This window comes from Phytophthora ramorum, assembly GCF_020800215.1.
Source record: "Phytophthora ramorum isolate Pr-102 chromosome Unknown Phyram_PR-102_s0016, whole genome shotgun sequence".
Lineage (NCBI taxonomy): Eukaryota > Oomycota > Peronosporomycetes > Peronosporales > Peronosporaceae > Phytophthora > Phytophthora ramorum.
The window spans coordinates 482,733-495,157 of record NW_027150662.1 but is presented as its reverse complement, the minus strand read 5'-3'; the positions used below and the strand labels follow the sequence as shown (position 1 = coordinate 495,157).

The 12,425-nt window shown below is 57.6% G+C and overlaps 5 protein-coding genes across 5 annotated transcripts; all 5 read right to left on the bottom strand.

Annotated features, from left to right (window-relative positions):
* Positions 1-164: 164 nt before the first annotated feature.
* Positions 165-1,970, bottom strand: KRP23_12804 (Aspartokinase 1, chloroplastic; the record flags this gene model as incomplete). Its single annotated transcript, XM_067883441.1, has 1 exon — positions 165-1,970. The coding sequence occupies one exon, from the start codon at positions 1,968-1,970 to the stop codon at positions 165-167; it is 1,806 nt and encodes a 601-aa protein (XP_067738886.1).
* A 675-nt stretch (positions 1,971-2,645) lies between these two features.
* KRP23_12803 (uncharacterized protein) lies at positions 2,646-3,434 on the bottom strand (the record flags this gene model as incomplete). The annotated part of the gene is made up of 1 exon (XM_067883439.1): positions 2,646-3,434. The coding sequence occupies one exon, from the start codon at positions 3,432-3,434 to the stop codon at positions 2,646-2,648; it is 789 nt and encodes a 262-aa protein (XP_067738885.1).
* A 454-nt stretch (positions 3,435-3,888) lies between these two features.
* On the bottom strand, positions 3,889-5,589 carry KRP23_12802 (Glutathione reductase; the record flags this gene model as incomplete). The annotated part of the gene is made up of 4 exons (XM_067883438.1): positions 3,889-4,677; positions 4,747-4,919; positions 4,987-5,132; positions 5,195-5,589. The coding sequence occupies 4 exons, from the start codon at positions 5,587-5,589 to the stop codon at positions 3,889-3,891; spliced, it is 1,503 nt and encodes a 500-aa protein (XP_067738884.1).
* A 184-nt stretch (positions 5,590-5,773) lies between these two features.
* On the bottom strand, positions 5,774-8,296 carry KRP23_12801 (uncharacterized protein; the record flags this gene model as incomplete). The annotated part of the gene is made up of 3 exons (XM_067883437.1): positions 5,774-7,463; positions 7,537-7,693; positions 7,771-8,296. 3 exons carry the CDS (start codon positions 8,294-8,296, stop codon positions 5,774-5,776), a joined length of 2,373 nt encoding a protein of 790 aa, XP_067738883.1.
* Positions 8,297-9,918: 1,622 nt separating this feature from the next.
* Positions 9,919-12,375, bottom strand: KRP23_12800 (uncharacterized protein; the record flags this gene model as incomplete). The annotated part of the gene is made up of 1 exon (XM_067883436.1): positions 9,919-12,375. The coding sequence occupies one exon, from the start codon at positions 12,373-12,375 to the stop codon at positions 9,919-9,921; it is 2,457 nt and encodes an 818-aa protein (XP_067738882.1).
* Positions 12,376-12,425: the final 50 nt, after the last annotated feature.

The window sequence follows — 12,425 nt, the reverse complement described above, 5'->3', positions numbered from 1 at the left end:
GTGAAACATTTGCAAGGAAGCAGCATGACCTTGTGCCTTGTTTCTATTGCCACGCGAATGGTGCTCTCATGAGCTACTACAGTCTGGGGCCTCTATCTACATGAAATACAACCGTCTAGGTATTTTACGCCACTCCTGCATGCGGCTCAACCTAGCTGTTCTTCTTACGCCGTCTTGCTGGGCGGTGTGGCATCAAGCAAAGATTGCCACGTGGGCCCAAAGAGGGAGTCCCGTGAGGGTGAACGACGAATAGTTGCCTGCTGAAAGATACTGGTGGTCGGGCCAGGTGCAACATGAACACTACCGTTGCCGTTGGAAGCGGCGGCTGTAGGCGTGGTCGGGTGAAGGGGAAGAGGTGACGCAGCTGTTGAAGGCTTCGCGTCAGTGAGAGCAGTCTTCGCCGTAGCAATCGCCACCTGCTCTTCTGCAGGGAAGAAGAAGCCGTGCATACGCGCTACAACGTCATCAGCCTGCTTCTGTTGCAGCACGAAGGACAGATTGAGGTCCTCAGCAGACTCGCTCAGCAGGAGGACGTCGTAGTTCTCAAGCACGCTGAAAACGCAGCCAAGCTCCGCCAGGGCCTTACGCAATCCACGACCCACAATCGAAACGACCGAGCAGTCTTCGAACACGCGCACCTTTGAGTGTTCATTGAGTGCCTCGAGCAGCTGCTGGAACGGGGCACCATCGACACCGCCAGGGATGTGGTCCAGCGTCACCGTCACGGAGAATTGAGACGTCGCAATCAGATCCACCGAGATGCCGCAGGCCTCGAACGGGGCGAACACCTTCGCCAAGAATCCCGACGTACCACACATGTCAAAGGCCGTAATGCTGAGTGTCGTCATGTTCTGGCGCTTCACCACGGCCAGGATCTTTGGGCTACTGCTTTCAGCCTTGTCCGACTCGGTAGCAGGATGAATGACAGTCTTTTCGCCGGTTGGGTCGTTGGTGTTGCGAATCTCAAGCGGAACCTTGCCCCACTGCGCAGGGATAATGCAGCGCGGGTGCAGCACCTTGGCGCCCATAGCCGCAAGTTCCTGCGCCTCACGGTAGTCCAGACTCTTGATGAGACGAGCGTTCGGCACGTAGCGCGGGTCGGTCGTGAACATTCCGTGCACGTCCGTCCAGATCTCGTACTTCTGCGCACCCAACAGCGCACCGAAGAGCGATCCTGAAGTATCGCTGCCTCCACGTCCAAGCACACAGGTCGCGCCTGTGCTCGTGCTGGCAATGAATCCCTGTGTAAGCACCACGCGCTTGCCGTTCGCCGCATTCTCTGCCTGGTCACGGTCCAGCCGAGGGTTCACCTCCGCCTGCAAGTAGCGGTCCTCCTCAGACTTGGCACTGGCCGGGTCGCTCACCAGCAGGTCTCTGGCGTCCACTCTTTCCACGTCCGTGAGTCCGTTGTGGACCATGATGCACCGACCCAAGTGGGTCGACAGCAACTCTCCGAAGGCAAGCACGCGGGCCTGGATACGCGGCGACGCCTCCTCCGTGAGCTTGATGCCCTCCAGCACCCTTACCAGATTCTTCAGCTCCTCCAGTAGCGGATGCAGAGTCTTGGGCAGCAGTGGGTCAATGGGTGACGTGGAGAACGACGACCCGTCGTCTCCGTGACTCAGCACGCTATCGAGCCAGAGCTGCTGCCATCGGTCGTGCAGCTCCACGCTGCCCTCGATATCGGGCAGAGCCGGTAACAGGCCCACCTCGTAGGCCAGCGTAAAGTGCTGCAATGCTATGTTGGTGGCCAGCTCGGTGTGGCTGCTGCCACGCTCACTGGCGAGCACCAGCGCGCGTGTGAGCTTGTTGGTGATCTGTGACAGCGCCGAGATGGTGACCCACACGCGCGGGGAAGACTCAGACTCGAGGTGCGAGCGGATCTGGTCGCAGATGCAGCGCCAGCGCGCGGCGGTCGACACGCTCGTGCCGCCGAACTTGAGCACCACCCACGGGGACGACGAGGCCATAGTCGCTTGGGGAGGAATTGGGGAATGGCGCAGCGCATGGGCCCCATCCAGTGAAAAACGTGGCAGGGATTGGTGGGAAACAAATCGCGTGTTCTATTACGGGACATCAAGAATGGGACGTCGCGATCGTTTCGATACTGGACGAGTTAAACGGGGACAGTTTAATCCGGACAGTGATTACAGGCGGAATTTTCCCATGGCAGCGTTGATGTGCATCTAAACATTCGTTTAGCGGCCTTGGTCGCAGCAGAATACCGTCACTTCAGAACTGGTGTCTGAAGTCCGGCATCCTGAACGCTTTCAAAGCGTTTATATTGAACGCGCATTATCTCGGTACGCATTTAGCAACAGTTTTCGTGATCGAGTAGTTTTTCCGATGCAATTATTTGGTGAGTTTTGGAGGATTGAGCATATTTTTTGTATGGAACTCCCTGCTGGCAGTCGCCTCGTGCTGGTTCGACGCCGTCCTCGGGTGAGTTTACTCGTGTGCATACTGCTGTGTTTTTTCTCGTCTAGGAGTATCGGTCGTCTCGACTTGGGTCGGTGAATAAAAAGATGAAAAGATCAAGCAGGTTGGCTTGCTGGGTGCACAGGCTTACCTCTTTTCGATGTGGTTGTACTGTGCGTGTGTGCCTTTGTGAGGGTGGCTAGCGGCCATCGGGGTTGAGAGTTTCATTACTCAAAGTGCGCAGTGGCCTCCAAGTTCTTTTGCTCCGCCACTTGCACGCCAAAGATGTCGAGCAAAAGGAAGTCACGTAGCAGCGGCATGTTACAGACGCGACGATCCTGTTGCAACAGCAACGTCTCCAGCGACTGCTCAAGCTGTGCACGTCGCTCCTCCAAGGCACCAGTCTGAGTGACGCGGAACCACGTCTTGGCTGGCAGCTCCCACTGGAAGTTGCGGTCTTCCACCGACACCGACACTTTGCTCTCGTCCTCCTCGTCCTCAGTATAGCATCGAGCAGCGTAACCACTTGCGAAATGTTTGTTCACTTCTGCAGCACACACCACGAACTCGGAGAAGCGGCGCTCGAGCTGGAAAGTATGGCGCGGTTCGCCGCACGTCGTGAGCTGTAGTGTGTACGTGACGAAGCCCTCGCACGTCTCCCGGAAGGTCGGGATGCGCACCGTGAACGTCTTGCAGTCAGATGTCTGCAGCTTGCGCGACCGACTGTCGCCTTGCGGCAGGAAGACGGAGCAGAAGTCGGGCATCGTGGGGCGGCACACGAACACGAGGCCCTCCTCGAACTCTCCGTTGTTCTCGCTCTGTGGCGTGGCCTTGTCGCTGCTGGTGGAGTCTCCGCGGGACGTTGTGAGCTCCTGGAGCTTGCGCTTGACGCCTTCGTCGCTGTCGCACTCGGGCGTGGGCGACGCGGTAGCTCGGTTGGCCGCGCGCAGTGCGGCGCGCTTCCTGCGGCTGCGGGCGCGCTTGCCGGAGAGAATCGGGCGCTTGTCGCTGGCCATGGGGAGAATTGCGGGGGTCGCGGACGATGAGGGAATGACGAAGGAACACAGCGCTGACGTGTCGGCGGCTGTGAAGTTGAAGCGGCATAGTGAAGCCAAGTGTAGAAACCGACGTCGGACAACTGATAATGATCGTTCTCGGGGGCTAGGGGGTTGGCCGTCACCTTGTGATCGGAGACGCCGCAGCCGACAACAGGGTTATCTCACATCGGCTGCGGCTAGGAGCGTAAGCGCATGGGGTGATGACCAAAGCATGGCGAGCAGGAAAATCACTCGGCAGGGAGACCAAGCGTGTCCCGTGTAGTGGCGCAAAACGACGGGCGCGTCGACGTTCTGAAAAAGATTCGCAAGCTCAAAACGGACCACTTCAACTACAACAAGTCGGAATCTTTATGCCGCGTTAGATTCAGCGGCCCTTTACCCTCGTCGCACTTGCGTCTGATTGGCACTGCAACTAGTCGCGCCCGCTGAGGCCCCACGGCGCCAGGGTCACGAGCTCCTCGCCCGCAGTCGGGTGGATCGCGATGCAGTTGTCAAAGTCGGCCTTGGTGGCGCCCATCTTCACCGCCACGCCAAAGCCCTGCAGAATCTCGTCGGCGGCCATGCCGATCATGTGCAAACCCACGACCTTCTCCTCCTTGCCGACGCACACGAGCTTCATGGCCGTCTTGGGCTTGTCCTTTGGCTCGCCCGTTGCCTCGTCCACCTCGTTGATCAGACCATAGTACATGTTCACGAAGCGGCTCGCGTACACCTTGGTCTTGTCGTCGCCGTACTGGCGCCGAGCCTGCTCCTCGGTCAGGCCGATCGTACCGATGGGAGGGTGGCTGAATACGACTGTCGGGATGTTCTCATATGAAACCTTGGCGTCTTTCATGCTGCCGAACAGGCGGTCTGAGAGCCTCCTTCCAGCCGCAATGGCGACAGGGGTCAACGCTGGTGTGCCACAGACGTCACCCACGGCGAGCACCTTGCTGTTCGATGTCTCCTGGAATTCGTTCACTTGAATAAAGCCATGCTTGTCCGTGGCGATATCCGCGTTGTCGAGTTGCAGGTTTGACGTTAGCGGGACGCGGCCAGCAGCATAGATCACTACATCATATCCGCTGTGCTCCGAGCCATCAGCCAGCACTAAGGTCTTAGTGCCGTCAGCTACCTGCTCCACGCGAGTGACGTTGCTGTGAGGGCGAAGGTGAACACCATCCTTCGCCATGGCGTCTTCCAGGGTTGTGCGCACAATACCCTGTATCCAATGCATGATTAGCAAGACGTTTAAAATGCTTCTGAACAAGTCAACATTTATCCAACTTACATCAAATGTGCGGAGAACTCCCTCCTTGCGGCAGAAAATGGACGTATCCGAGCCGAGCGCATTGAGTACGCCTGCTAGCTCGACCGCGATGTATCCGGCACCCACAACCGCCACTTTCTTTGGGAGCATTTCAAGCTCAAAGAACCCGTCCGAATCGATACACAGCTCCTTGCCTGTCCAACAACCATCAACAAGTCAGCCTACCGGTAGTCGGAAAAACATCCGCAAGGATTTACACACCCGGAATATCAGGGATCAACGGTTTGCCTCCAACAGCAACCAACACGTTCTTGGCCAGCAACTCCTTGCCGTCCACCTCCACGTTTCCCTTCTCGTTGAACTTGGCCGAGCCGTGGATCAGCTCCACTTTAGAATTCGCCAAGTTCCTGTAACAATGCAGCTCAATATCAGCAATGGGCCATAGTAACCTCACCGTCCTACTCGTTACCTTTCGTAAATTCCATTGAGTCGCAGCACATAGGCGTCACGACGGGCCTTGAGCTTGGGCCAGTCAAAGTGCGTACGTTGGCCCAAATGACCCCCTGTCGCCTCATCCTCAAACCCATAATGCAGGAAATCATGGCGCAGTTTGTGACTCATGTCCGCGGCGATGAACATGAGCTTTTTGGGCACACAGCCCACGTTGACGCAGGTGCCGCCCAGTCGCGCCTGCTCCACCACAGCCACACGTGTCCCTGGGTAGCTGGCAGCACGACGCGCGCTGGCCATGCCTCCACTGCCAGCTCCAATCACCAGGTAGTCATACTCCGTCTGCAGCGTGCGTGAGGAACTCCGAGCTCGAGCGAAGCGAGGCACTCGCGAGACCAGCTTTGTCCGGAGCATCTTGAGTTGTGTTGATTTTGGTGGTGTGGACATCCTTTTCATCCAATAACAACGACCCCAGATCGATTTATGAGCCAATGAGCGAGCACTTCAGGACGACAATTAATTGTTAAATTAGGAGCATGGCCGCTCGCCCGCCTTACAGCACTCACATCAACTCGCATTCTCGTCAAAACTCCTTCGCTCAGTTACTTCTCCCGCTTGGCGAACTGCCGCTGGGCGCGAGCTTGGAGGACCCCGACGCGCTGCGAGATCGTCGAGCACCCACCGGCGGCGAAGTTGACGGCGCTGCAGGTGGTAGGGACGACCCCGAGGCCAGAGTCGCCTGGAACGAAGCCTGCTGCGCTTGGAAGGCGCCGAATCCAGCCACCGAGAAATTGAGCAAGTACGGAGGGAGTTGCGAGGCTCCCTCGGGCAAATTACCGCTGGAGGTCGAGTTGGCCCAGTTGTACGCCTGCATGTGCAGGTGCAGCTCCCGCTCCATCTCGCCCAGCACCACTGTCCGAGCTTCTGAACGGAGGTCGTCCAGACTGCGCAACCGCGTCTTCTTCTGCATGTGTTGAAGCAAGTCTTGACCTGCGGCAGCCGTCACGCGCTTCTCCACACGAGACTTCACCTCTGCGCGAAACGGAGCTGACGTCTGCTCCAAATACAATGAAAGAGAGTACCCAAAGTGGGGCGGCAATGCGCCCATAAGACCCATCGGGTTCGACGCCGTCGGAAGCGGGTTGGGCTGGATAGGTACATGCTTCGAGGCGCCACTTGTTGCTCGTCTTGACGGCGAACGATAGGCTGGAGAACCTCCCAAACCGGGGCTCATGGGCATTGGCACAAGAGGTGGCGTCCCCACGTGCAGCGAAGGCGATGTGGACACAAACGACGACGGAGTGTTGTTCGGAGTTTGGCCACTGGAGCGTCCCCCACCGTTGCCATTACTGAGTGCTTGGTGAGAATAGTCGATCTCCAGCAGGTTCCAACACACTGAGCATGAACGTCCGTGCATGCTACCCTTGCTGTTACATGAACCGTAATGAAGCAGCATCGCCTTGGCATCGTTGCAGGGCTGTTTGCACTTGCCCACCACGAGTTCACACCCCAGACAGTGATTCAGCACGCGCCGCATAACACTGCATCCGCCAATTTCGCATCCGTTTTCACACTGCGCGGCGTGCAGCAACAACCACAGCGACCCCGCTGTCTCGGGCGCCTTTGCTGGGAAAAACAGCGGTGACTGCATCAAGTAGTTGCGTTCGTAAGAGGACAACGAAGATCCAGCATCCGAGTTTTGCACAGAATGCACCAGAATTTGGTGCAACCGCATACGCATGGGAACACACCCTGAAGGGGGCATTCCTGCTGGAGGAGTCGAAGAAGATGAGTTTAGCGAAAGTGGTCGCGGTGCACCACTCGGGCTCTTCTTCTGGCTTCCAGGGTGCAATGGGGGGCTGGCCGTCTTCTTTCCAGTAGACGCTGTACCGCTTTGCTCCTTTGTCTCAACCGGCGAAGGCAGATGTTGGGGTGGCTGCTCTGGTGAGGGTTGAACGTCAAAAGTCTCCACTGTGCCACCGGGCGACTCGAAATCCCGGATAGCATCAAATAGATTCGCGCGCTCGTTCTCCGACAGCAGCATATCCAGCTCCGATACCGGTTCAACTTCTGCCGACGAGGAGACCGAGTTATCTCCAGCATCACTAAATGACTGTAAAGACGCTTGCTGCTGCTGCTGGTGCTTCTGGTGTGCCTGTTGCATGTAGCTACCACCGATAGAGCTTGGAGCTGATCCGTATGCGACCGGAGGCCAGTTTTGGTCATTTGATTGTAGCGAAGACGAGAAGTCATCCATGGCGAACCCAATCATATCATTGTCAGACGATCTGAGAGCACAATACCCCGGTAACGTTAGTAAACTCAACACTACCGCAAGAGCAAGGCACTGGACCAACTCACTCTTGTAGAAGCTGGTCCGGTGTGGGGTTCAAGGTACTGCCAAACGTCGCAGAAGGGTCCAGGCTGAAAGGCTCCGAAATGGGCGTCGAGGAGTCGAAGGATTTGTGGCGCTGTAGCTTCATCCAGCGCTCGGTGCCTTTTTTCCGCTTGCTATTAGCTGCGATCATCACCACACCAACATACATCGTTAGCCTCACAGACCTACATAGTTGTCCGGACCAAAAGCAATCGTACCATTCATACGGTTGTAATCGGACTCCATCGTCGACAAGTTGGTGAACGACTGCGAGCCATGGAATCCGCGTCTTCCGCTCGCCATCTGCTGCTGCTGCACCAAGTCCATGGGCTGCCCCATCACTTGCTGGTGGGGGAACTGGCGCTGCGACGAGTTCTGGTAGTCTTGCTGGAACTGCAGCAGCATCTCGTAGTTCTTGTCTCCTGGGAACGGCGCGTCTCCCGCGGGTCCCATGGCGTCCATGAGCGGCTCCTGCGGCTCGTAGGGGAGCGACATGAGGCCGTTGCCGCCAGCCGCCGCCCCCATGAGGTCGTCACCGTCGTCGATCCCCGAGAATGACGGGCAGGAGGCCGAGTACGTGAGTCCCGCTTGGCTCGCGCTCAGGAAGTTGTTGGCGCCGTGTTGTGCGCGCTCGTCGCCGCCGTCCGAGGGGTAGAAGTTGGCGGACTCGAGCAGCTCGGCGTCGGGCCAGTCGCCGTTGCCGTTGCCGTTGCGTGGCTGCGGCTCTTCCGGCCAAGCCATCATGGTGGACGGAGTTGTGGGGTGAGCAGGCAGAAGCGAGCGGCGGGCGGGCGGGCGGCGACGTGGAGCTCGGCCGGCACTTGCTACTTCACTATGGGTTTCTGAAGTGAAGGCTGAAGGGAGCCCGCAGGAGAACGGCGAGAGAGGGCTGCGATTTGTTAGAAATCAAGGCGCGGAGAGCTCATTTGTGCACGGCCGGGACGGACTCGACTATTTTTTTTTTGAGACCCATTTCTTCGTGGTCACGGGCAACAACTGCTGCTGCCGGCAATGCACCGGCAAAACGAGTGTGCAATGCATTCGAGTGCAGGGCTGGGGCTGCTCGCTGACTGTGGCTTGTCCGGTCCTTCTACATGTACTATGATACCGCTTGAGTAGGAGACTTGCCCACGGCGTGTGACTGCAACACATGAAGTGGTTGGGCGGACGACAATCATCGACTTCACGGTGGTCTTTGCAACCTTTTCTCGAGGGTCCTGGGCAGGAAGCCACCCACGTTGATGATGCGCTCCATGCTGAAAGATATGCATCGGCAGGTCGACTACTGCGATCGAGACTTTCACCGAGTTGAGAAGGATGAAAGAGGGGCAAATGTTTGTTTTTCGCTTCTGCTGGTGGCCGGTTCGTCTTCAGCTCAGGCAGAGCGCGCTCTGGGGACAACCTCGGCCCCGCTGTCGAAGTCCTGCATGCAGACAAGCCCCACACCGGAACACCGTCTGCAATCGCGGACCTAAACGTCCTTTTTGGGCCGCGTTTGGGCACATTTGCCGAATCAGATCTGGCAGGGGCCGTGTCAATACAAACGCTGCTGCTGGCGCGCGCCTCAACGTATAAAGGCCAGAGGTGCATACTGCAAAAAGTGGCTTCAGTTTTCCGCCGCTACAATACTCACCATGAGTCCGCGGCGGAGGCGTCTAGACCCAATGCGCCCCCCGTGCGCAGCCAGCGTCTAGAATAGCCGGCAGGCAGCCAGCGTGTGTCTGCGCGCTCGGAGCCTTTCTCGAGTGCCACCGTGGTGATGGGGCTGCCCTGCCCGTGTAAAACAGGACCGCGCCATACAAAACTCAAGAGCAATTCCAAATTGCGCCGCCAACAGATGCCTTCCTCGTTCGATCAGGGTCAAGAATCGTTCTCGTATGTCATTCCACGCGGCTCGCAATCGACAGCCAGCCCCGGTCGGCGACTTTTGCGCTGCCGATCTCCGGGCACGGGGCAAATTTGCCAGGCACTCCCCATTCTCTGCAGTAATGCGGCCGCTGGTCTCTGGCCTCACGCGTTTCTGGTGATGCGTTGCCAGTCCAGCTGGAACAGACCACGAATCGACTCGAGCGGTGATTCGTTTACCTTGCTGCCTCCGTGATGCCACTCGCGCTCGACCGCCAAGCATGCCACCACCGACAGCACGTGCGCGATGGTCTGATCGATCGGGGACTGTAGGATCCTCAAATGGGTACACCAACTTCACTTCTGAACTAATGTCGCGTGATCGTACCTTGGCCAAGCTGAGGTAAGGTATCAGTTGCAGGTCAAATGTCTGGTTATCTTGTGCACAGCTATCTCTCTAAGGGCCTGTTTCATTCAGGGCCAGGTTAACTGGGGCATTAAATATGTTGGTACACAGGTCGTCAGCGCCGTGCCCCGGCCACCGCTCGCTCGCCGCTGCTAGGGGAGCTGGACGAGAGCAGGTAGATGCTGCGCATGAGCTCGAGCTCGTTGTCCTCATCGCCGCGCATGCGTCGTAGCATGGCCTCTTCGCCTACAAGCTGCTGCTGGCGGCGACGACGGTAGATCACGACCGCGATGCCGGCAACCACGACGGCCCCGAGCACGCTCGCCACCACGATGAGCGCCACCTCGTAGCGATGCCGCGAGCTTTCCAGCGCCGAGATCCGTCGGTTGAGCTCATCGAGGCTCGAGCCGGAGGACGCAGAATTATCGGAGCTACCGCTGCTGGTCACGACGCTGCCACTGCTACTGCTGCTGCTACTACTGTTGCTGACTACGAGTACGCCATCGTAGGCGTCGGCCACACCAAGCACCAACAGACTTGACGTGTTGGAGATTTTCAGGCTCGGGGTGGGCAGTGCAGCCATACAAGACGCGTCGTACGCACTCAAATTGCCACTACTGCGCACATAGGACCCCAGCACTTGGCGAGCACATACGGTGCCGTTGGACAGCAGTGCAGTCTCCAAAACATCATGTGTGCCATTGGGGGCCACAAGCAACGCTTTGCTCTCTGTTTCAAGTGCATCGAAAAACGCTGCAGCGTACTTGGGCGGTGAGAGGACATCGAGTCCTCCACTGAGGAAAAGCACGCTGGATCTGGACGGAATTGCGGCTGCGCTGATGTTCATTGTGGACTCTCCGTACGACAGCATGGTCCCAGCCGACGAAGAACTTGACGCTGATGCAGAGGAGTTCATGCATGCGTTGGAAACGTCGCCCGTGAACATGCAGTAAGCCTGCAGTTGAGTAAATACTCGACCGGAACTGATTGTAGCGTCAGTGAATCGCTTCGTGAGCTCGGTTTGGTCGGGTGAAGGAATTTCCCATAGCTCATTGAAGGCCTGGATGGCATATAGCAGGTCGGGCGCACTCGCATCGCCCTCAGTCGCAAAAGTGTCGTTCGCAAACTGCGTGAGAAGCGTGAGGTCTTCGGATCCGCAGCGATGGAAGCGGTACGCCACCACTGGGATGAACGACCACAGCGTTGTGCTCTTCATCATCAGCCCAAGCAATTGGCGCAGCACATACGACGGAAGCGTCGCAGTGGTTGTATCGGAGTTAAAGTTTCCGCTGGTTTTGACATTCATCAGAATCTTGGCACACATGGAGGAGGTGTCAGCGTCAAGTCGGGTGTACACTTCGATAAGTGTGGTGTTGAGTGTTGTGGTAGCGCTCACGTCGGAGAACATTTTGGAGCAATCTGCATCGGTCTGGCACCATGACAAAAAGGCATCGGCGACGTCTCCAAAATCTCCGTCACTTCTGGTCACGTCGTACGGAATTGTTTCCGTTCCTGACGCTAGGGAAGATGAGGAGATTCTGTTTGCAGGACCTCCCAGTGCTCCGTCCAAGGCGTAGCCCACGATCTGAGAGATACCCCGCTGCATGAGCTGCTGGGCTACGAGTGTCCCATAGCCAAGGGCGTAGACGACAACCTGCGAGTCTGTCTGAAACTGCGTGATAACCTGTTCGACGTCTCGAGCAGCACTGGCCAGCGAAAAGGCCCTGAGGTTGGTATACCCTAGCTCCTGCAGCTGACTAGCACACGCCTGAACGTCGCTGAAAGTGAGGACACCATCGTTCCGTGCGAAAATGGCGGTCTGCAATGGAGATCCGTCGGATGTATTGCACACGAGAGGTGTGCTGTTTCCTGTTCCGCGCAAGTCGAGCGTGTAAATATCGACATCACGGCGCAATTCTTCGTACAAGAGCGTCATTTGCAATTCAGCATTTTCACGAGTTTGAATGTCGGGTCGGTCGGGAAGATACCACACAGACTGAGCGCTAACGCTGCTGCCGTTTGCTCCGAGAGCAGGGATTCGCTTGAAGGACACGGCAATGGTGGCGTTGTCGTCTTCGGTATCGCATACACCGTCGTAACACAGCGGCACCGTCACGGTGACACACTGCGCGGAGAGGTTGTAGGCTTTGGCGATAGCGTTGTCCAGCTCGCATGTGGTCCATTGCAACACTGTTTCGTTGGAGCCAACGGGCAAATCCGATGAGTCAGCATTGCTGTGTGCATTCGCGAGGTCTTGCACGAGCAGCACCACCAACGCGATGAGCAGGGCCGTAGGTGGGACCAACGGGCAGTACCGGCGCAGGACGCTACGGGTACGACCGGGCCATGGCATCGGCTCCGTTTGCACGTGCTGGTGTCGCCTTCTCCAGTTCGCGAGCTCCTCGGACGAGACAGAAAGCTCCACCACCTGATCTGCAGTCGTCGGCGGGTCTGCGCTAGCTGGCTGGGGAAGGAGCGTTCGACTATTGACGGAGCTGGAGTCACTCTTGTGCTCGCTGGACGAGAAGGAGGACGGCAAGGAAGAGATACCTGCACTGGAGCCGCTGGGCATGGCATGGGCCTCGGGGTTACGGCGCACGGAGCAGGTTGGCAATTGAGTTG